The sequence below is a fragment of the Stylophora pistillata genome, chromosome 2, assembly GCF_964205215.1.
Source record: "Stylophora pistillata chromosome 2, jaStyPist1.2, whole genome shotgun sequence".
NCBI lineage: Eukaryota > Metazoa > Cnidaria > Anthozoa > Scleractinia > Pocilloporidae > Stylophora > Stylophora pistillata.
In genome coordinates this window covers 2,458,342-2,482,488 of record NC_142520.1, presented here as the reverse complement: position 1 = coordinate 2,482,488, position 24,147 = coordinate 2,458,342, and the positions used below count along the sequence as shown (strand labels likewise).

The 24,147-nt window shown below is 38.6% G+C and overlaps 1 protein-coding gene across 1 annotated transcript; it reads right to left on the bottom strand.

Moving 5' to 3' along the window:
• Positions 1-311: 311 nt before the first annotated feature.
• On the bottom strand, positions 312-19,213 carry LOC111335108 (furin). The gene is made up of 13 exons (XM_088747928.1): positions 19,049-19,213; positions 11,341-11,445; positions 10,933-11,016; positions 9,512-9,649; positions 8,402-8,466; positions 7,321-7,409; positions 6,990-7,168; positions 5,962-6,177; positions 4,539-4,639; positions 3,556-3,789; positions 2,844-3,139; positions 2,328-2,480; positions 312-916 (listed from the first exon to the last, which is right to left on the bottom strand). The coding sequence occupies exons 1-13, from the start codon at positions 19,196-19,198 to the stop codon at positions 813-815; spliced, it is 1,914 nt and encodes a 637-aa protein (XP_088604054.1). The 5' UTR covers positions 19,199-19,213; the 3' UTR covers positions 312-812.
• Positions 19,214-24,147: the final 4,934 nt, after the last annotated feature.

Sequence of the window (24,147 nt, the reverse complement as noted above, 5' to 3'; positions counted from 1 at the left end):
TTACCTAATTTTTCTGGACATATAAATCTATTGATCTCTGTGGTATACCAGTTCCGTTACTCAAAATTCTGAAGACTTCCATTGCTCCAGTTGAATCATGCCTCTTTCCTCTGCGGCATTTTTTCCGAAAAGTAATTCCAGTTTTTTAAGAAAGGCTCTATATTCGTAATTCCCTTTCTTTTGTTTAGAATTAGTTCAATAACGTGACTCGACCTTTTTCAGTCTTCCCTTGTCAGGCAAATATCTCCTGTACACTCGTATTTTACAAATCAGCCACTAAATAGAAATTTGAGTGCAAACTCAGTTCAAACTACCCGTTAAGCAATTGTTTTATTTGTTACACTGGTACCAACCTCTGGAATTCATTGCCACCTATATTAAACAAACTACCCTATTTTCTAGATTTCGTACGAGAATTGAAAACTTTTTGATTGAGGGTTACAATGTAACTGAAGGAAAAATTTTTTAATCTAAATTGTTGTCCAACAATTGTACTCCTCTTACTCCTTTTAGTTAATTCGATTGCCTTAATAAACTATTTAGGTCTCCAAAACTCTGCAGAATCAACTTTGTTTTGATGATGATTTATATTTTTTCCTTGGCACCTTACACCATATATGGAGGAGGTTTCGTTGTTGGGAATACAATGGATGAACGCTTGGCAGGATAAGGTTTCTTGTACGATGTATGCCGTAGTTTCGGTTCGTTTGGCGGCTAGGGATCATTGGGTCTCGGTTCTTTTGGCGGCTGGAGATCATCGGGTCTCGGTTCGACGTCTTCCAGCTGGAGATCAGTGTGTCCCCGAAGTCGCCTTAGAAGTAACCCTGGATAGCCATTACCACCAGCAATGCTACAGTCCCTCCGATAATCGCTCTGACAACCATGGGCACTATCTTCGAGGATTTAGTAAGAGGACCTGACACAAAAGATGTTTTCAGTTGGAGTGACACAGATATGTGGGAAATGATAATAATGATAATAATGTTGATAATTACAATAATAGTTGTAACTGGACCATGGTGTTATGAAAATTAAAAAAAAAACATTACATTACATCACAATATACCACCAAACAGGCTCCACATGATGAGGTTATGGTCTACGTACTCCCATATAGTGGCAGAGGATTCTCGTCATTTTGGATGTAATAAAAAGCAATTATCGACCAATTTGCAATCAACTGTATACTCCTAGACTATACTCCTTGATGAATAATCACTGTATAATCGAACACAAAAAATATCGTAGAGCATCGATTTCTCATTGATATCAGTGATATTACATTAGAACATAGCTAGCAGAGCCGCGCAGTCAAATTCAGTATACGTAAGCGTGCTCAAAATCCCGATAGTGCACGCTGATAGCGTGAGCAAATCGCTTCGTCAGAATTTTTAATTTTTTTGTGCGAATGGCCATTGTTAGCGCGGGGAAACATAATATATTTTGCGACAATAATGGACACAAACAGACTCGGGCTACTAGTCCCAAAACGAAGACAGTTTTTCGACCTTTTCCCTTGGGCTAGAGTTCTTATATGAGGCACGAAAAGAGAAAAACAACGGAATAGGAGACTCGGCATCAGCGCCGTCACGATTCGCTTCAATTGATATTGATGTCCGTTTTTCGTGTCGGATTTGATACACGATTTCACCGGTTATGTTTTGAAACAATTGGTTCATGCTTTCAGCCGTGCACTATCGAGTTATGCAGCACGTGGGAAGTTTGGAGAGCACTCAAGAAGCTAGAGTTGCCCTCGGCTATTGCCTCGGGCAACCGTAATTAAGGAATGACCTAAAACCACCTACAACTGTCTAAAACCAACTACAACCACCCACAACCACCACCTACAACCATCTAGAACCACCTAAAACCACCTACAACCACCTTCAGAATACTATTGTGTGACAGTTTGTGACAATTTAAATCCACACCGGAAATGTGTGGAAACGGTTAACCGTTAACCGTTTATTTCTCGTAGACAACTCTCAGTCTGATGATCGCCTAGAGCGTGAAACTCGAGTAACTAGGTAATAATTTCCTTCTTTCACATTTGTGTATATATATGTATATCACACACAGAGAGAGAGAGAGAGAGAGAGAGAGAGAGAGAGAGAGAGAGAGAGAGAGAGAGAGAGAGAGAGAGAGAGAGAGAGAGAGAGAGAGAGAGAGAGAGAGAGAGAGAGAGAGAGAGAGAGAGAGAGAGAGAGAGAGAGAGAGAGAGAGAGAGAGAAAGTCAATGTGGCTCCCACGAAGTCTGTAACAACCTTTCCCAATCCCAATTTTAAAACGTATTTCCGCTTGATTAACACTTTAACAGATTAAGCTACCTGGTGAGGCTGTAGAAGCTGTTGGCAAGGATTGTTCAAGAGTGGTAACTGAACTTGTTGGCCAGGTTATAGTGAAGATATCTTCTCCTTCTCCGGGTTCAAATGGATCTGACGAAGTGCCATACAACATCAAGGACCAGCCGTAAAGTGTACCTATAGTGCAAGAGAGGACACATAACTTGGGTGCGACAAAACGCAAAAAATCCGAGAACTGTTGCATCTGAAATCAATTGAAAAACTTGATCATTATCAAATCGACCGAAGGTAATAAATGTTGAACTCTAGGGCCGTAATCAACTTGAGAGAGAGTGTTTGGATCACTGGCTCTCTTTTTACTCAATCGGCGAAATAATGGCTGAGACTTCTTGCCTTCCAAAGAAGATTCACTTTCCACGCAGCAACTTCGCTATTTCATTAAGTTAAAAAGAACTTCAAAAGATGGAGAGAAACAATGGTAAAACTAACTACCAACAGCAAAAAAATTCAATTTAATTTAATGATTATCATTAAATTAACCTGTACTAGGAGTAATTGGATCGAAGTCATCAACACTGAGTTCCCATCGTCCTGTAGCATTCTCTTTCCAGTGGAACAGAGTCGTTATAACCCAGTCTGTCAAGTTATTGACTCTTCTTAAGTTGTCAACTTTGCGTCTTCCTGTCAGTGGAGAAACTGTACCACTTGGTGCCCTCAATTTCAGGGACAGATCACCACGTTGAGAGAAATCAAGATTTACTTTGACCTGCACGTGCTCCAGGAATTCGATTGGACAATCTTCCGGCACTTTCATCGAAAAAGTACTTGGTATACGCCTGAAATAAAAAATTGTACAGCATTTACCAATGCTCCCTTCGAATTAACTCATAGTGGAGAGTAATACTAATGAAGAGTGAATGGGCACCAAAATTATTCTTCAGAGAATATGGTATACTCGGGGAGCGAAAATCTCTTGAAGAGTGTTCTACACGAGTTCTTTGTCTGTAATTGATAATTCGAGTGAAAAAAAGGACTGAGGTTCTGCATCAAGGACTTTATTCAACTTCCAAAGAATTCAACCGGTGCACCGCTTTACCAACGTTGCTTGTCTACTTACATCGATAGGGTGGGCAGCAAAAAAGTTCAGCAAACTTTTTGTTCTTCTGCCAGTTTATATGCCACGTTCTTTCAGAAATCGAAAAATACAGGCCGGCTTCAATCACATGCTAAAAAGTGTAACATTGAGGCTCACCTGTTTTTCTCACTGCCTTCGATTTTGCATTTCAGTTGCCGAGGGACTTTGTTCCAGCTCCTGGATAGGTTCACCATTTTGCCAGCGTCCATAAGTCCAAAACCATAAAACTTGCTGACGTACAGACCTGCTTTGTTTCGGCGCCAATCGCCGTTTTTGAGCGGAACCCCACCCGGTGCTGCTCTTGCGCTCTGAGCTATAATGTGCTGAACGTCGCGCCAGGTTAGCTGAGGGCTGAAAGTGATAATAACAATAATAATGATATCATAATCATAACAGTAATTATAATCCATCAAAAATTAATATTTGCGCGCGATTGGTCTAAACGCATCACGTGACAGAATATTCCCCTTGCTGAAGCTAAAGGATATCCGAGAATATCAACCAAGTGATACTGACCAATTTTGAAACCTTATGTCTGATACGATAAGTCCTCGGTTAAAACTTAATTCAAGATGAGAGCGTTTCGCGGTTGTTACAGAAGAACGGGAAGCCCACATGTTTTCCTCGAGCTTCGCTCTCAAACTACATGAAAACTTATTACACAATTAATTGATTTGTTGAGGATCAGTTAAAGTAAATGCAATTAATATTAAGCATTGAAAACAGCAATGAAGTTTAAAGACGACAGTCGATCTTTATGGGGTAGAGTCTTGAAAAAGTGTTAAAACATTACATAAAATAATGATAACTATGAACTTCATTAGAGTGATTACGAAAAAGAAACTTCAACCAAAACGTCAATTGAATCCCTTTGGAAGGCTCATCCCAAAACATTGAAATAGTTGTGATGAAATAAGTCTTTCTGTTATCATTGGCAATTTTTCTTCACAAAGATTGGTCGCATGCATCCTGGCGCCTTTCTTAGATACGCCTTGAAATGCAATGAAATGCGGCAACGGAAGAACAGGAGTGAGTTTCTCCTGTTCAACCACCTGAATGTACCCTCCCATCAAGCTGTATCAATGAAGTTTAAGTCTTACTTTGCTTGCAACGTGATTGCAATCAGCCCTGATGCCATGGCGGTAGCCGCTGACGTGGCCCCAAAATTATCGACACATCCATCTTTATTATCAACTGTTATCTGAACGATATATTAAAACAACGTATAATTAACTAAAGTATCTTAGACATCCAGCAACTTCTAGTTGCATTAATTCATCACGTAAGACTGATACCTAAATCTTATTAGACGTTTTGTTGTATAGTATCGCAGAGTATTTTTACGAGTTGTGCCGTATTTTGACGAGCCCGTAGAGCGAGTCAAAATACAAATAACGAGTAAAAATACTCAACGATACTACACAACAAAACGTCTAATAAGTTATTTATTATCCAACACGCCAAACTGTTATTTCAGTGCGGGCGAATTTCGCGGATATTTATTTACGGGATGTATATTTGCCAGCCATTCTGACTCTTCGTCGTCGGAAATATGATTCAAATTGTCCGCCATTTTTTTCGTAACTACAATTCAATTCTTCGCTTGCGCGATGCGAGAAAACCTGTTTAATCGGTACTCTAGAGTACAAATACCGCGTGATATTTGTACTCGTCTATGGCGTTATTTGTACTCTACGAAGTGTAGTTGGATAATAAATATATCTTATCATCCAACACGCCAAACTGTTATTTCAGTGCGGGCGAGTTTCGCAGATATTCATTTACGTGGAGTGCGTGACAGAAGTATGCGAAACGGAACGGAATTGGCGCGTTGTTGTGTCGCTGTTTCTATTTTCTTCATTAAATGAAGAAATTTTCTGGTCGTCAAGCTGTTTTTCTTCATTCGATTCGTCTAATGAACTTGGACCTATATTTGCCAGCCATTCCGACTCTTTGTCGTCGGAGATATGATTCAAATTGTCCGCCACTTTATTTCTTTTCGCAACTACAATCTAATTCTTCGCCTGCGCGATGCGGGAAAACCACTTTAACCGGTACTACAATAGACGAGTACAAATACCGCGTGATATTTGTACTCGTCTATGGCGTTATTTGTACTCGTCTAGGTGTAGTTGGATAATAATTAGCGATATCTCATACCCCTTAGTGATCTTCACATGCAATTGTGCTAGCTTTTGTCAAGCTTGTACGTTCATAAACCTCAAAAAAAAAAAAAAAAAAAAAAAACGTCGAAAAAACTTATGTAGGTATCGACCAGTTCACTCAAAGGAGCAGTACTTAACTTCAATACTTTCGTTTTCCCATTCAAAACAGACGGGTACGGCCGTACTTGTCAAGAAAATTTTAGATATCATTATTTTGGACAATCATGTATTTACTAATTTACAAGGCGGCAGAGAACGAATAGTGAATTAAAAATGTACAGTGTATTCGTAAATCACTGCTTTACAAATCATACATGATTTCATAAAGGACTTTTTGTCGCTCTTTTACTCCACTTACAACTTTTCCGTATCCTGTAAACGTATCCCTGCTGTACGTAGTAGCCATGATTCCAGGACATTCCTCAGCATAGACGGGAAGAGATCCATCTTTATTTACTCCGTTGATGGCGATGGTGTAAATACTATTTACATAACCACTGTAGGCACAGCTGTCTCCTGACATTCCGCCATTTCCAGCTGCAAACGTATAGATAGCACCCAGGCCATTCCGACCCTTGATTAAAACATAACGAAGATGGCAATGTCATCGAAGAAACGCAGAAAATTATTGAAGATGGCAACGAAGTGACGGAAGACAGAGAGAAATTGCTGCAGGATTTCTTTGCAAACGACAAAGGTGTCTTGGACTTTCTCGCCAGCGACAAGGATGGCACGGTTGAGAACGGAGCTGAAGAAACCGAAATCTGAACAGACGATTTAATGTGTAATGGAGCAAGACATGTGAAGTGTATTTACGTCAAACGCTAAGAGTTCAAGGAGAATAATAACACAAGGCATTGCTTACTGACTTACGTTCATATACTACATGTACATGCTGTGCCTTCGTTTACGGTTTACATAAAATAATCCCATGAAGGTGAACCAGAAAATGCAACCTGACTTTACTAGAGATCAACCTTTACTTACACAATTCTTTAGACCGTACAAAATACAACTCCAGGAATTTATTTTCACTCTAGTTCAGTTGAAAGTACAGGAGGCTTAACGTGCGCCATTATGCCTCAGTATTTACGAGAAAAACACACTCAACCAGGAAGGTAACTATCGAGTAGATGATCACGGAAGACCAAACGAGCTAACAATTGAGAGGTTGATAAATCATGCCGGACGCTCAGTTTTTTCAACCCTTTCACTTCCAGAAGTGATTAAAATGTAACTTCTCAATCTCCCTATAATATCCATACATCATTCAGCAAACAGATAATGAGAATACTCAAATTCTCGTAGCTATTTACAAGAAAATGCGTCGCAACAAGGGGGAGAAGGAACAATCAGAAATTGTGATATTAAGGGTTAATACAATACCTCTTTTATGCCTCGTTCCAAGGCTTTCTCGGTGAGCGGTCCTGGACCCTTTACATGCCAGCCTATGTCCCCAGGCCCCCAGCTGTTAGAGTATATGTCGATACTGTCTAGTTTATGAACCAAGCCCGCGGATTGTGCTGCATCAGTTGACATAGTGCCATCATCATGGATGCGGATACCTGAGACAAGACAATGCAATATTTAAAAGAATATGTGTTCTTAATAAGAAAGGCTTTACCGTCAAACCTGTATTCAGCAGCACCGTATTTAGCGGTCACCCTGTAATAAGCGCTTAGTTGTCAGACTCCGTTAAAAAGGAACATTAGGTTACCTGCTACAGTGGCATCATAGGCCAATCCTACTCCACATGCACCGTTATGACGTTTTCCAACTATGATCCCTGCAACTGCATTGCCATGACTAAAAATAAACCAAATTATTAAAAACTGGATCATTGGATAATGCAATTCAAGACTTTTTATTGGCTCAGCCATTATGGTATATGAGCCAATATACCATAATTATCTTATATGGTGACGCTGCGGCAATTCCTATTCTCTACAAACACACAGTTAACTCCTCGTGATGCTACCGTGTACATGTATTTGCTTTATATTTTCATGCAGACAACACACAAGATTTGGTTGGTGATTTCCATTGCAGCCTTGGATTTTAACAGATAACCATGATAACTTAACCACTCATCAACCATTCTCACTAAACAAGGAAGACTGCATTCAAGAATTGTTGTATCTTACGCGTTTACAGTCAAGTCACGTGAGAGTCATCTCGCCTGAAGTCATGACTCCCAGAACCTGAGCCATGTTGCCTGAAATTTTAGTCGTGTCTCCCGAAAAAAAAAAGCAAGTTGCCCGAAGAAACAATGACTTAAAAAATCAGACTTACATACTGTAACTAGTCAGTCAAATTGAGGTCTTAATCACTAAGGCACTCGTTTGTTACCGATAACACCATGAAAATTATAGACATTGTTCATTTCTAACAGCAAAGGAAAGCGTTGCTCGTTTCTAACTACAAAATGAAGCATTGTTCATTTGGTATGTATTCGTTTCGTACTCGCCGAAGTTTTGTAAGCTTGACAAACTTTATCTTGATTTCTAACAATACCATGAAGACTATGATCTACTCATGAATAAAGGGTGATAGTTTCTAAAGAAACTGTTTGGGGCTGCGTCGGTGGGAATAACGAAATAATTTGGATATATAAACTAAGTTGAAATGGTAAATTGGCCACCGTAACGATTACAAAAGTTGACATTTCGAGCTATAGCCCTTCGTCGGAGCTCCGACGAAAGGGCTAACGCTCGAAACGTCAGCTTTTGTAATCGTTGCGGTGGCCAATTTACCATTTCAACTTTGTTGATATATCCAAATTATTATGACCTACTCACCCTGAGACCGCAGTGCCATATGGCATGTGTTTGCCTTCCACATAATCATAACTCAATCCCCAGTTCTGATGAGACATGATAGTCAAAATAAATGAAGATAAATAGACAGATAAAAAGTAAACACTGATTTAAACGAAGGCCAAGAGTCCTTGTAACCTTAGGGCACTATGAACTTCTGCATTTTCAATTAAAGAAGATGACACTGTTCAACAAAATTCATTATCCTTTACGGCCTTGTACGATTTGTGTTGAATAGTTACCAAACTACATGTATTCTGCGTTTTGGCTACATGTCCCGAGTTAAAGAGTTTTTCCATTCATCAGTGTTTGATCTATCTCTTTCATATCCTCAAGAAAACTGTGTAACTGCCTAGCAAACCCTCCACTACAGCAGCTATCTACAATGATGACATGGTCCTAATCGTTACACAGTGAGGACTTGCACATTAAGGGACATGACTGTTAAAGGGTTTGCTTTTTCTTGCTAACTGCAATCCAGGACCTTAAAGGGCCATATAGATCACAAAACCCAAACCTATCTAGAGAAAGCTCTCCTCCCTTTACTTTTGTTCCATTGCATTTCTTCAAACATTCACCTCTCTGAAGGAAAAAGTCCAACATAATATAGTCCTTCTCAAACTTGTCAAGGCAAGGAGTTGATGAGTAATGAAGTTTCCTTGCTTTTTATTTGTTGAGTGCAATGGCCTAATACCAAAGTGTGAGCTTGCGCATGCTAAGAAATCTACCTGGATAAAATGCACTGCGAACAAGGCCTTCGAATATAAAATCTGGATCCTTTGTGAAACCATATCCAGGGGATGAGTGTGCAACCACGAAACAGACTTCTAACTTGTAGCTTATTTGTCTTTTTTCTCCCACAATATATACATCGCTCTACCTCTATGTATTAAATATATATGTTGAGTAGAAAAATATGACGACTATGTTTTTATACCTACAAGGCTGTTTCAAAAGCTGATTTTTGCCAGGCATTTACAGTCTGTAAACTTACAGCTCTACATGATTATCACAGGTTTATATTCTAGCACAGAAGAGGCAACTGACATTCAAACAGAAAAGAGGGAATGAAAATGGGACAGAAATAATTACATAGTTGTCTTTCAGTTCAGGATGACTGCCATCGACTCCATCGTCAACTACTGCAATTCGAATTCCTTTCCCTGTGTAGCCTGCTTCCCAGGCAGAAATGATATTATATGTTGGCTCTGCAGATCCCTCACCTCTTTCCTAGAATTGAAGAAGTGAAAAGAGATTTGATAACAAATGTATGGTTTTTTATTTTACCTCTGCGAAAAAGACGCGAAGTACTTTATTTCAATGGGTCACTATTCTGACTTAAACGTAACAACATAATAATAAATTAATATTTTCCAAGAGATCAAAGGACAATCTGCTAGCACACACAATTAAGAAGCGGGATTTCATTGTGCATTGCGTTGTAGCATACGAAGTTGCCGAAGTTGCTTAATTTTCCAGTGCTTTATGGGGGGGACAACCACCATCTAGGCATATTTTGAACTTTTCAATTTTTCGGGAAAAAAAGGCGCGATAGAACTCTTTGATATAGTTCTTAAAATAGGTTCATTAAGAGGGTCCTTTAGAAAAAATAAAATGAATTACGAAATTTTGCAACTGTCTGCGGATTCTCGATATTTATTGTTTCCTCAAAACTGCAGATGGAGATCCTTGAAAAGTTCTTCAAGCATCTCAATTGTTCATTCTTGACACTCGAGCCTTGATTCTCAATCGGTATCGTACCTTATTGTGAACACAGAAAAGTGGAATAGATCTGCAGTTTTGTTATGAAAATTCTTAAAAGATAAGACAATTAACAAATGCCTTCAACTGGTCAAAGTTAATGACTTGAAGTGAGGCAAATGAACTTTTCTCATCAAAAGCTTTATGGAAGGCAAGCTCATATCAATCTGATGTGAACAATTCATTTAATTTTGAACTCACAGCACAGATTTGGAAATCCCAAATACTTCAAAATCCAATATTGCAGGTCATAGTAAACTTTCAATGAACATGTTTTTTTTATGGCAAACCTTAGAATCCATCACAAATAGTTCTACTGCACATGAGCAAATTACAACATGTATGCAAGACACTTTTAGATGATTACAAAGTACTATGACTTGCTGTTTTCTTGTAAATAAAGGTGATTTCCTCATTATGGGTTCGAACCTAGTTAAATGTGTACGTGAGGGTTAAAATTCAACATAACCCTTACTGCCTACATGTATAATAATCTTTCAGTAGCTCTCAGTCTATTTGGACTCAGGAGTGGAGAAAACTTGGTCTGTAACTTACAGTATGGACCTCAAACTCAGTTAATAAGAGGTGCGTGTACATGTATTTAATGGTGGTGATTACTAATACATTGCAGTAATGGTGCTTGAAATTATGTTGGTGATTGTACTCTCTTGTGGTAGTTAGTGATGGAAAATCATTTTGTCTGAAGTCAAACACGTTCACACACCAATTAATGTTAGGAAAACACTACTTACAATGTACCATTCCTCATGAAATCTTGGGTCTCCTGTTGATAACAGTTGGTACTTTTTCTTTTTCTGGTGCATAAACCACTCAACCTAGGCAGAACCATGATGATATTATTTATAATTAAAGATGATTTTTTGGAGTTGCGATCATTTTATTTTTTATCATGAAATTGATACCTCCTGCCACTTCTGTGGAGAATTATAATTTAGCAGTGTAATCACATTGGTTCCCTCACACCTCAAGTTCCCCACCTTTCCTAGAATTGAACTATATTGGTTTCTAAAAATTGACACTGTTCCAGAGTGCCCATTAACAAGGAAACTCCCCCTCCATGAATATATGCAACGGTTATTATTGCATAAGGACCAAAGTTAGATGTGTTAGGAACATGAAACTAAAACCACTATTCTTACCTCTGGCTCTAAATTTAATATATAATCAATTTCTGACCATATCTGCGTCTTTCCTGACCTTCTCTCCAATCCAACTTTTTTCAAGGTATGATAGTCCTCGAAGAGCTGAAACATGTACGAGAAAGCATTTTTGTTAGTTACAGCAATTCTGTGCTCCTTGTGACAGAGATATTTCCTTAGAATTATAGAGGCCATTTAAAACGGCTTAATTCTGCTTTGTAATACAAAACAAAACGAAACCAGGCGAGATGCAATGAAACAAAAGGAGTAAGCAATAAAAACTTTCAGGAGGATTTTAGTAATAGTAATAATAATAATAATAATAATAATAATAATGATAAAACTTATATAGTGCTAATATCGTTATTGCTATTTTCATGGCAGTGACTGTCAATTGATAATGACGATTTGTAATCATTTTGCAAAATAATAATCTCAAGGTACAATTGGGGTGTATTTCTATTTTACAAAATTGACTTTTTCCACCCTTCAGTGACAATGTCTCTGTTTACATTGTCACAAAAATGTAATTAACAATTCTGGTCATCTCCTATTTCTTTAGCTATAATGAAATATATTTTGCATAAATTGTAATTTTAGGAGAGTTACTATTTTGCAAATTGGACTATGTTCCCCTTTTAGTAATGATGTCACTGTTTATTTGTCACAAAATATATTTAACCACTAAGGTTTCTACTTTTTCTAATATCTTGAAAACTTTATACAGCACATTATTATTTAATCAAAACTGAGTACTTGAAGTAGTAGTTTTAGAAGAATCCATTTTTGCAAGATACACCTCAATACAATTAGAGAGGAGGCCAAGATCTGCTGTAATATCCTAGCTCATAATATTTAAACCTTTTTTTACCTAAAAAGAATGATCAGGGGTGAAAATAGCCCATTTTGCAAAATAATAACTGTCCTTTAGTTACTATTTTGCGAAAAACATACTTCATACAGAGAAGGATGTTTCTTGTATTGTCACGAGCGTGGGACAGAGAAATTGGACAAAATGGAGCAAAGCAGGAAACGTGTCCTAAATGAACTTTTTAATGGGCCTTACTCACTATAGTCTCTGTGACTCAGTGGAAGAGCGTCCGAGTGCGGAATCCGAAGATCTGAGGTTCGATTCCTCATGGAGACTCAAAATTTTACTTTGTCCCAAGTAATAGTGTGGGACGTGTATTCGATATTTTAACCCTTTGGAACCAAAAATAATAATCGAGTAAAAGCTGTCCCTTTCGCAAAACAGTAATACTTCAAAAATAACCACTTTATGCAACGATTAAAGATCGTTATTATCCATGGAAGTCTCGTCATATTGTCAGTACGATTCATCGACTGGCCTCTCCGACTCGTTGAGTTCGAATATATATATCTTACTAGACGTTTTGTTGTGTAGTATCGCCGAGTATTTTTACGAGTTATGCCGTACTTTGACGAGCCCGTAGGGCGAGTCAAAATACAAAGAAATACAAAGAACGAGTAAAAATACATATATCTTATTACACGTTTTGTTGTGTAGTATCGCTGAGTATTTTTACGAGTTGTGCCGTATTTTGACAAGCCCGTATGGCGAGGCAAAATACAAATAACAAGTAAAAATACTTAGCGATACTACACAACAAAACGTCTAATAAGTTTTTTATTATCCAACACGCCAAACTGTTATTTCAGTGCGGGCGAATTTCACGGTTATTTATTTACGGGGAGTGCGTGACAGAAGTATGCAAAGCGGAATGGAATTAGCGCGTTGTCGTGTTGTTGTTTCTATTTTCTTCATTAAAATAAGAAATTTCCAGGTCGTCTAGCTCTTTTTCTTCGTTGGATTCATCTAATAAACTTGGATGTATATTTGCCAGCCATTCTGACTTTTCGTCGTCAGAAATCTGATTCAAATTGTCCGCAATTTTTATTTTCATAACTACAATTCTACTCTTCGCTTGCGTGATGCGGGAAAACCTGTTTAACCGGTACTCTAGAGTACAAATACCGCGTGATATTTGTACTCGTCTATGGCGTTAGTTGTACTCTACGAAGTGTAGTTGGATAATAATCAACGATACTACATGACAAAACGTGTAATAAGAGATTTATTATCCAACACGCCAAATTGTTATTTTTTAGTGCGGGTGAATTTCACGGATATTTCTGGAGTACAAATTTCGCGTGATATTTGTACTCTTCTCGCGCGTTATTTGCACTGTACGAAGCACAGTTGGATGTTTAATGTTTAATTACAGTTCGCAACCATACATAACTGATACAAATGAACTAATACTAAAAAAAAAATACATATATAATCAAAGAAAAATTCAAAAATGGTTAACAGGATGCTAGTAGGGGAAACCAAATTCCCATGTTAAGACATACCCTCCAAAAATAATAATGCATAAACCGATGTTAATAACACTATGCCTAGTATTACAAGGTAAGCTATGAGCACAGGTACTTAATCAGCGAAACTTTAAAAGACTGGATACTAGGAGATGACGTTACATCAGAAGGCAAAGAGTTCAAATCATTGATATATCTATGAAAAAATTAATATTTAAAATAATTTTTACGGGCAACTTTAGGCCTTATTTTATACTTATGCTTACTTCTAGTTAACAATTATTCTTTGAAATCGAGGTTATTAGTGGCTGACTGTTTACCGAAAGCCACTATTTACCGTGATTTAAAAGAATAACTGTTTTAGTATATACACAGGAAGTGATCTCGACAATAATTAAAAGGAAGCCATTTGAAGGCAATAATTAAAAGGAAGCCATTTAAAGGCAATAATTAAAAGGAAGCCATTTAAAGGCAATAGTTAAAAGGAAGCCATTTAAAGGCAATTTATTGACCTCAATTCATGCCTGATGAATGAACAGTGAGTGAGTTTACAGAAAGTTGAAACGCACTTTAATCTTCGTAGAGCTTTGAAACTGCTTCGGTTGTTAGTGCGGGTTTGTGGACTGTAGAACGAATTTACCCTGACTTGTTCAGAGTTTTCATAAACGAAATTAGAGCTTTGTTCGCTTCCGTAAACTGGCTGTCGCTAATTATCGATAATGGCTTGTTGTGTGGCTCGTTGCTCAAGTGCCGATCTATGGCGGCTCTGATCGAGGTAAGAAATGCTTTATTATAATAACCTCCGTCCTGTTTTCTTGCAGACATATAAAATTTCCTCAAGCATTCCTTTAATTCCTCCATGTTCATCTCTTCTGTATCTGTAGTAAATTCGTCTTGCTGGGAAAACCTTTGTACAAAGAAATTGCTTGTTTTGTAAGAAATTGTTGCAGGGTAAAGAGTTATGAATGTCAGTTTATTGACAGTTGTCGGCAAAATAAAACACCAAACACCTTTTAACATTGTGGAGTCTTCTCTTACCTTTAAAAGCTTTCACACCTCTCGGTCTTCACACTTCTCGGTCTTCACACTTCTCGGTCTTCAGAGTAACAAGCCAACTCTTACACCATTCTGAGGCAGATGACAAATCCACTTGAAGTAGATCGCAATCCGGTCTATTTCTTGTGTGGCGATGAAGGACTGTATCCTCAGCAAACAAATCTGAGTTGCAGGTTACTGAGTATGGAAGATCTTTGATGTATACAAGGAACAGCAAAGGCTCAAGTATACTCCCTTGAGGCACTCCAGATGTAACACTTAACCAATCAGGTGCTTGTCCTTTAATCACTACACGCTGTTTCCTTTACGTGAAGCGCGATACCCTCTTGCAAATTTCGCACGTTGCTACATCCTTCTACAACACACTTAGTCGGCATATTTTCGGACAATATTGACTACAACCTTCCCAAACAAGTACAAATGTGTGAAATGCAGACTTTCGTGTTCTCGATTTGACGTCACATTACCCGCTAGAGCCATTCCTCTTTAAACTCGGTCGTGGGGCAAGATGGCGACCGATTTTCCGTATTTTGAAAGGGCACAGAAAATTGAGGATTTGAGAAAATAAAAAATTTTTTGTACAGAAATACTCCAAAAAATACGCTTATTTCGTTAAGCGAAAAAATGTTTTTGGGTTAAGGTGCACTTTAACCAATTTAAAATCTGGTCTTTGATACCATAGCATTCAGACAGTCAGACAACCTTTATTTTAGCACGATAGTAATAAAAGCTATGCAGCTTGTGGGGTCGTGCATAAATAATGAACCTAAGAACAAAATATATACATAATAAGTAACAGTATCAAACTATCTAAATATCAAATTGTTAAAAGTATGACGTAACCCAAATACAATGGAAATCTTCGCGTCTAAAATTTGTGGTTGTTGTTGTGGAGGAGATGGGCATGGGAGACTTTATCGAAAGCCTTGGCAAAGTCCAAAAACACTGCGTTCACTGATCCAAGTTTATCCATGACCTGAAGCCACTCGTGTACTAATTGAAGTAGCTGAGTAACACAAGATCTTGATAGTCCAAATCCATGCTGATTGTCGTTTAGCAGTTGGAAGTCAGTCAGATACTTCATAGTGTGCTTGTGGATCAAGCGCTCTAATATTTTCACCACGACGCTAGTCAATGAAATTGGACGTTAGTTATCAGCCAAGTTATTTTTGCCAGATTTGAATATTGGCACAACATTTGCAGCTTTCTAATCTGTTGGGATATTCCCTCGAGACAATGTGAAAGTAAAAAGGTCTGTCAGTGTTCGAGCCAATTCCATAGCGCATTCTTTGAGTATTCTTGGTGAAATGTTGTCAGGGCTAGATGCTTTGTTGACATCTATTGATTAAAGTAGTTTCGACGCTTCTTCTTCGCAACAGAATAAGTCACCGATAACATGATCGGTCAACTGACTAGGATTCTGGAAATCACTTGCTTCTGAGTCCTTGATGAAAACAGACTGGAATAAACTGTTGAAAAGGTTAGCTTTGTTAAGAGGTGAATATGCTCTTTTCCCCTCATACTCGATGCAGCTTGCCACGCTACGATTACCTGTGCGTGCTTTGACAAAAGACCAGAATCTTTTAGGGCTGGTCTTGAAAGAAGCAGTTAACTTGTTGACATAGTTCCAGTGCGCCTTGTTTAATTGGTCTCTCACGCTGTTACTTAGCCTTTTGTATTTAACACAGTTAGCGGGATCCCTAGAGGATTTAGCTCGTTTCCATAATCTATGCTTCTTGTGAATTAATTTCCTTAGCTCGGCGTTTAACCACGGTGCGTTGTGCTGAGGTTTAAGACGTTTTGATGGAATATTACGTTCGACAGCTTGGAAAAATAAAGTTTTCCGAGCATCCTAGGCATCACCCACAGTCTCCATAAGATATGAACTGTCCCACTGAAAATTACAAAAGTCTTCACGTAGACCCAGCCAATCTGCGGCACGATAATTGTAAACAAATCTGCAGCTACGTTCTGGTCTCTGAATTTTTTATTTTAGCTTGAATTCAATAGAGCAATGATCAGATCCCCCGACAGGTTGACAAATTTCCAGATCCTTTACCAACTCCGGGGCTGTGATGAAAACCAAGTCGAGAATATTTTGTTCGCGGGTGGGTTGAAGTACCAACTGATGAAGGAAATAATCCGCAGTGATATCGCAAAACTGGTAGACGACAAACTGTCGACACGTAGGTGATGGAGTGGACCAGACAATTTGGGGAAGATTAAAGTCACCCAATAAAAGGATACTTAGATTATTACCACTACTACCACTATGAGCGATAAAGATCTTTCCAACTCTTTTAAGTAGTCGATGTCGCTCGAAGGTCTGTAAAATACCCCAACCGGTATTCTTGAATAAGGTTTAATAACAATTATCTCGCAAGGTCGTAGTAGTAGCAAGTATGATAAATATTGTAAGAAATAGACAACAAAATCAACAACACCTCTTCCGGCCTTCAAAACGATCTTAAGAAACTTTCCGACACTTTAAAACGTAATTCTTTTCCTTCGCATATTATTGAAAGAACTTTCAAGCGGTATCTTGACGGGTCCTCCTCTCAAAATAGCCGGAACATTGATGACAATAATACACGTTACTTTAAACTCCCTTTTGTCGGCTATTATTCTAAAATAGCGAACCTTAAACTCCGACAACTCACTAAGCGCTTTTGTAAATTGGAGCTAAATATTACACTAGTTTCACTTCTTTTAAAATTAAAAACATGTTCAGTGTTAAAGATCGTACTCCTGATGCTCTAAAATCCATGGTAGTTTATCAATTTTCTTGTGCGGGATGTAATTCCCATTATATTGGCGAAACTAGTCGCCATTTCTCTACTAGGATAAAGGAGCAGACGAAAAGCGATAAAAACTCGCACATTTTTAAGCATTTCAACACATCTCCTTCTTGTAAGAACAAATACTCCCTTTCTTGCTTTAGTATTCTGGATTCTGCTAACAACTCGATTGATTTAAAACTCAAAGAAGCTTTTTTATATAAATAAGATCAAACCTGAACTTAACAAACAATTACAGCATTATAACACTTTTCTAGCATTTTAGTTTACACCTTTGATGTTTGGTGTCACGTTGTAATTAGTACCCGCTTTTGTATTACATCATACTGTAAATATTTTATTCATCTACTTGTCTGTTATATAATTACTCACGTTCAGTTACTCATTGATTGAAGATGGCAAAAGCATGCCGAAACATGTCTCTCAAAAAAAGTTGTCTATTTCTTACAATAATTATCTCGCACCATAGAATTTCACAATTAGTTTCGAAATCTGTTCTTCTAATGCAGCACAAACCCTGGTGAACAGCCAAAAGAACTCCATCACCATGTCTTGAGCGATCTCTCCTTTGTACGTTGAATGAATCGGAGAATATTTATGAGCTGTTTATCGATTAATCTAAAACTGTTTCTGTAATGGTGACCAGTTAAGTTAGTAAGGTTTCAAAGCGAGAAGACTGTTTAGTTCAAGTCGCTTGTTAACAATACTCCTCGAGTTAAAAGAGATACAGGGGAGTTTGCGTTTAAAACTTTCCTTCTGATTTTGGGTTAAATTCGATCCGGGTCCAGGATTGAGATGAATGTTTACCAAGAAGGGTTAAGGAGGAGAGAAGCATGTTTCAAGGTTGCTGTAGTAGGCCAATCTTCGTTTGAAATAGCGAATTTTCTGTGGATACACCTCGCATAGTGGACTATTAGGCAGCAGTATAGTTCGGCAGCTAAAGAGAATGCTATCCGGATCGTCTAGAAAGCCGTCGTTGGAACTTTGAACTACAAACGCAGCATAGATAATGAGAGAGAACAAGCGCTACCCCGCCATCTTGAAGAGGAACGTGGTTCATGGTTCTATTTTCGGGAAATCTTATAACAACACTTATAATAACTTAGAATAACACTGATTCGTCGTCGTTTGTCGTTTCGCTGCTTCGTCACGGCGTTTCATCGTTACGTTACGGTATTTCATCGTTTCGACTCGTCCACTTAGAGGGAATAACTTGGGCATTTATGATGTAAGTATATTCTGAGGATTGCACATTACACGAATCTTGCGGTACCCGGCCCGAACTTGAATATTTTCCGCGAAACTCAAAAGCGTTTTCCTTTAAAGTCAGGCCTTCGGTGTAAATTAGGCTTTCAAATAACTCCGAGTTGAAATTGAAGGTATGTGATATCGAAAGCTATTCACAAGTTCTTAAACAAAACCTTTCGAATAATGTCTAAGCCAGATTTCCCTGAAGCGGAAAAAAAAAAACAAAAAAACAGAGGCCTATTTTTGACGTGAAAAACTGTACTTACATGACTGTCGTAAGAGAGACCATGCTTCCTAGCAAAAAGCTCCACTTCTCGTCGAGTACCGGGAATTTTCACGGCCCAGACATCGGGATAAATCTCACCGGAAAAAGTATTGTCTAGAACTGAGAGAGTGAGCAAAAAGACTCCAAGCATGTCGTTCCTGCTTCCTGAACCTTAACGGTCGATGTTGTTGTTGCGCTGATCTCGTTAGAGCAATTCGCTGATCTTTCGTTGAAGTGGTTCGTTGTCGCCTCGTCCAGGCAATTCGCCGTTGATTCGAAGAGGTGGTTGGCTGTTGTGTTATTGGGCCAACGTCGAAAACTGGGTTACTAGGGCGACGAGCGGGGCAAGAAAAATAGTCTGAGATATGTGTGGTCAGCGGTGAAATAGCTTTAATACATCATTTAGAGACAAATCATTTGTAGTTGCATTAAATAATCGTGTTATCAACCCCCACATTTTAACAAAAAACTTCGCTACATAAAAAGTTATAAAAAATTCAAAAGCGTTGATTATAGAAATATTTTTTACTACTCTAATAACTAACGAAAGCATCGGGTAAGGCGTCGGTGGCTTCAGGAAAGTGTGATATTTGCTGTGTGACGAAAAAAATGCATCTTGACTTCCCGTTGTCAAAAATCGTCAATCAAATTTGGCGCGAATTGGTTTTCGCAATCTAGTTCATCTGTTGCCGAAAATTTTGCAATGGATGAAGAACAAAAGCTAACAACGTTAAAAGAGTTAGAGGTCGACTTTTTGAAAGAAGAGCTCAATGGCTTTTCTGTTGAGGGCGATTATTGCTTCGGATATTTCGAAGGAAACAGAGCAGAGATGGGTGATTTGTTAGTATCATTTCAGGCGTTGAACTCAGCGTGTTATGTACTTACAGAAAGCCGTTCAAATGAGAAAAACCAGAAAAGATTTTCTCAAACAGGTATGTAACTTTTTCTTTCAGTGTTTTGAAGTACAAAGGGCCTGGTTTCCAATTCTAATCTGTCTAATTCAGGAATAATTTAGATTGATAAGAATCACCTCTTTCTTTCAGAGTTTGTGATAAATTCTCCGATGGCAGTCTATTGCAAACTGTGAAAGGCGACTGCTACGGCTGAACTCCATGTTTTTATTTCATTTGAGTTTCTTTGTGTTTGTTTTGTTGTTGCTGTTATTCTTTTTTTTGTTCATCTATCTCTACTTTTACGGTCAGCGAACTGTGCATTGCCAGAAATTTGGGACAACATGGTGGAGGCGGTTCTCGTGTTACAATCAAAATGGCGCCGAAACTGTTATATCGTGACCTTGTTTTGTTATACTTGTGTTACATTATATTAAGTTACCTCATTGTTGTGTTACGTATAAATGAATGCGCCTGCGCAGGGAAGAATAGGAATAAAAGGAATCTTGGAATGTTCATGTTCATTGCTTGGTTTGTTTTATAATTTCGTCCTTGAATTTCCTAAGATACAACAGAAACAGTATAAGAAAATGTATGGGAAAAGATTGTTTTTTCAAAATAGCTGTCCAAGAATGGGCTATTCTTTCGCTGCGTACTTGGAAATGCAGCCTGCATCGGTTAAAGCGTCCATCGCTACGAAAAAGAAATCCTCAAATTCAAGCCTACCTTTTCCCAAGGTATATGAGTAAACTCATAATTCTAACTCTTTTTTCCCATATAAACTCTTATAATCTGCTTCGACTTGGTGTTACAATTCTTTTGTCGTGGGAACAACCTTATGAAGATTCGCAACTGCGTGGATCGATATGCATTCTGCAGAAGTTTGCCCAACTAAATCGCTCGTGAACGGTCGAACATGTTTGCCCACAAATTTTCCTAGAGCCGGGGAACTCCTCGTATTTTCACAGAGCTCAAAAGCCAAATACGCCATTTTTAAATGCCCCAATTTTAGGAAGAAAGAACACGAAAGATACAAGTCCTAGGAACTGGACAACTTGGCCGCCATTTTCCTTGTTTTGACGTCTCCTTTGGCTTTCTGGGATAGAAAGGTACCAGGCCTTTCTCTCTTGGGGTTTTACGAAAATAAAAAGTTACTTGTTCGCTCCACTTCCACTGCCGGCATATTGAATTGTCTGTAAAACGATATACCGCTCACATTTCGTAATGGGCTCGAAATGTCCCCGATATCTGGTGATGGGCTTTGGGTCAAAGGTTTTTATTGCCGGGTTCTTAGCGCCATGCGAAAGTCCCAATTGTAACCTTTGTACTTTATAATAATCGGAAATAAGACATGTTGCACAACATTTTTTGTTCATTTGTCAGCACCTCCTGTCTTTGAAAATAACCGCGGAAATGTCCCCATACATTTGTTTGGCCATCCCTTTTCAATCTGTAGCAGTGAAAACTCGACATTGTATACAAGAGGTTGAATTTGAGCTCATTCAGACAGACTGATTATTTTTCTATTTACGACGATCAAAACGTAACAGGAATTTTAAGTTTTATGTGTTAATTTATGCCCAATTTACCCAAAGAAATGTGAGGGGAAGGGTGTTGACCTCACATTTCTTTGGGTAAAGAGCAGCGAGGTCAGTGCAAATCCAAAAAGATATCGCTACTGAGAGAAATATAAATTTTGCCCCCATAGAACAAGTCCGTGATCTATATTTAGATCCTATGTATCGCTTAGGATGCCCGCGGAGGTTGTACCTTGAAGAAAGACAACAATTACGTACACGACTATGCAAGCAAGAGCAGAATAAATTTGCAGAATTCGAGAAAATTGGATTGCTCAGCCTTTAGGCAGATCCGTTGTATTGAGGTATATAACTATTACTTCGCTGATAAGGCAAGGTGCCTGTCGGATAATGGCTTGGTGATGGCTAAGAGGGCAATTCTAAAAGAAATGATTGAAAAATCGGGGACCTGGAATTTAGTTTCCGTACTTCGACGCGGTTCTACGCGAAGATCCCCTTGAGCTCCGCCCATGTCAACCACCCTGTCGGGAAGTCGACCACGATAGCAAAATACGTCCACAAACGTGTAGTCGACAAAGTGTACGAGCTTGTAAAAGAAAACATAACCAACCTTTCTGAGGTGCAAAGGTCCATTGACGAGTATGTGCGATAAGAATTATTTTCTTGCCAATCCGACAAACGAAGACCGAAGAAGACAAACAGGCGATACTACCCTGGTCGCCGGGACTTGCGTAACCACATTACCATGGCAACTATATTACCATGGCAATTTCAACAGTGAAGTATTGCGATGATGACTGACCAAGAAGCACTGGCTAGAAAACTTGAAGACTGGCTAACTATGTCTCCCAAAAGCTACTTTTTGTACAGAACCAGAGACGTCGTCATTAACGACAGAGATAAACCAAGATCTAGAGCTGCTGGGGAGACCTTTCTCTTTTTTCATCAAGAGCCATGGCAACAACGAATGCTTGAAAGATAAAGTAGTGAACTGGCCTTGATGGACGCCACGTACAAACCTACAAGGTACACAATTCCTCTCTTTTTCGTATGTGTAAATACTAACGTGGGATATGAGGTCGTGGCTGAATTTGTCAGTCAGAAGATCAAGCCTCTTACGGTTCTAATTCCCCACCCCAGCCAGGGAAGGTTCAAATTCGCCACGTGAACCAGGGAAGGATATAAATTCCCCAGCCCCGCGGATAAGGAGACAGTCAAATGTCTGTGGTTTGCTGGGTTGGGGGTGGAGGATGGTAAAGATTCGAAACGATCGACGCATAACTGTGTAGCAAATTCTGGGAAATCATTATTAAGATCAGAATATGTTGTTACGTGTTTATAAACATTTTAATAACGAAGAGAGTGAGAGATGAAAAAAGGTTTGAAATTCGGCTGATAAATTTAATGGAAACCTGAGACAAAATGTGAGTAGGATAATTTTTGAAGCTAAATCTGTTTGACATAATTCCTTGTTTAGAAAAAAGGCTCAGACTAAGAAAATCTTGTCCTTCGGGTGACCGAGATTTTCTTCTTATGAAACTCTAAATACTCTGAAAAAGGTAAATCACTTTGAGTCGGCGATAATCGGTCAAGAAGTCAGAAGTTCAAGTTATTAAGGGCAAATAAAAGATAATCCAAGAAGCATGGCCCGAAATATATAGCGCGTGCTACCTGAGTGTACTCTAGTTGAAAAATAAAATTGCTTTCCCGGTTAGTTCTATAAATACTGTGGCCGACTCGCATTCTCACTAAAGGCTACAGCACTGACAATAATAACAAAAACGTGCTACCAATGTTCATTCTGGCTGATCACAAATAGGGAGTAAACGACAAAATCTAAGGCATGCAATTCCTTCTTCTCTCTTTCAAGTTATACTGGATTTGAAACGAAATGCATGGTTTTAAGAACTGTTTCCAGGTTGAATTCCTCATTCTTTCATGAAATGTAAAATTTCCCTTACAGCGTAAGGAAGTTTATCGTTCAAGAAAAACAAATTTAGGTGTTACGTGCTTTAGATTTTACTTCCGTGATCGCGTTGGCGTAAAGTTCAAATTCTCAACTTTAAGGGCAGGACAATCGTTTTAGGTATAATACCTCATCAAAATTTATATATATATATATATATATGCAGTATATCTGCTAGTATATATACTTCTACCCTTCCATCACAGAGAAGCTTTTAACAAACTCCCTCAACTTCGCCAAACAATATATTAACATATCGGACCGCGACATTGACATTATTATGCACTCAAGAAAATCGCTACTTTTCAACAACGGCACAGCATGGATAAAGAAAGATAACGGCTCCTTCGACGTTACGATGGGCAGTTACGACGGCGCGGAAGTTTGTGAGCTTGTTGGATTATTCATTCTTAGCGGTTTATGTAACACCTACGGAAAGGAAAGCATTGGACTGTACAGAGACGACGGACTTGCCGTACTCAAGAACACCCCGGGACCACAAGCCGACAGAATTAGAAAGGACATCCTAAACACTTCAAAAACCACGGACCGAACATCACCATTCAAACTAACCTCAAGATTGTCGTCTACCTCGACGTCACATTCACCTCAACCACGGAACATGCTACCCATACAGAAAGCCTAACAACCAGCCTTTATACATCAACGCCAAGTCTAATCACCCTCCTAACATTACCGTGCAGCT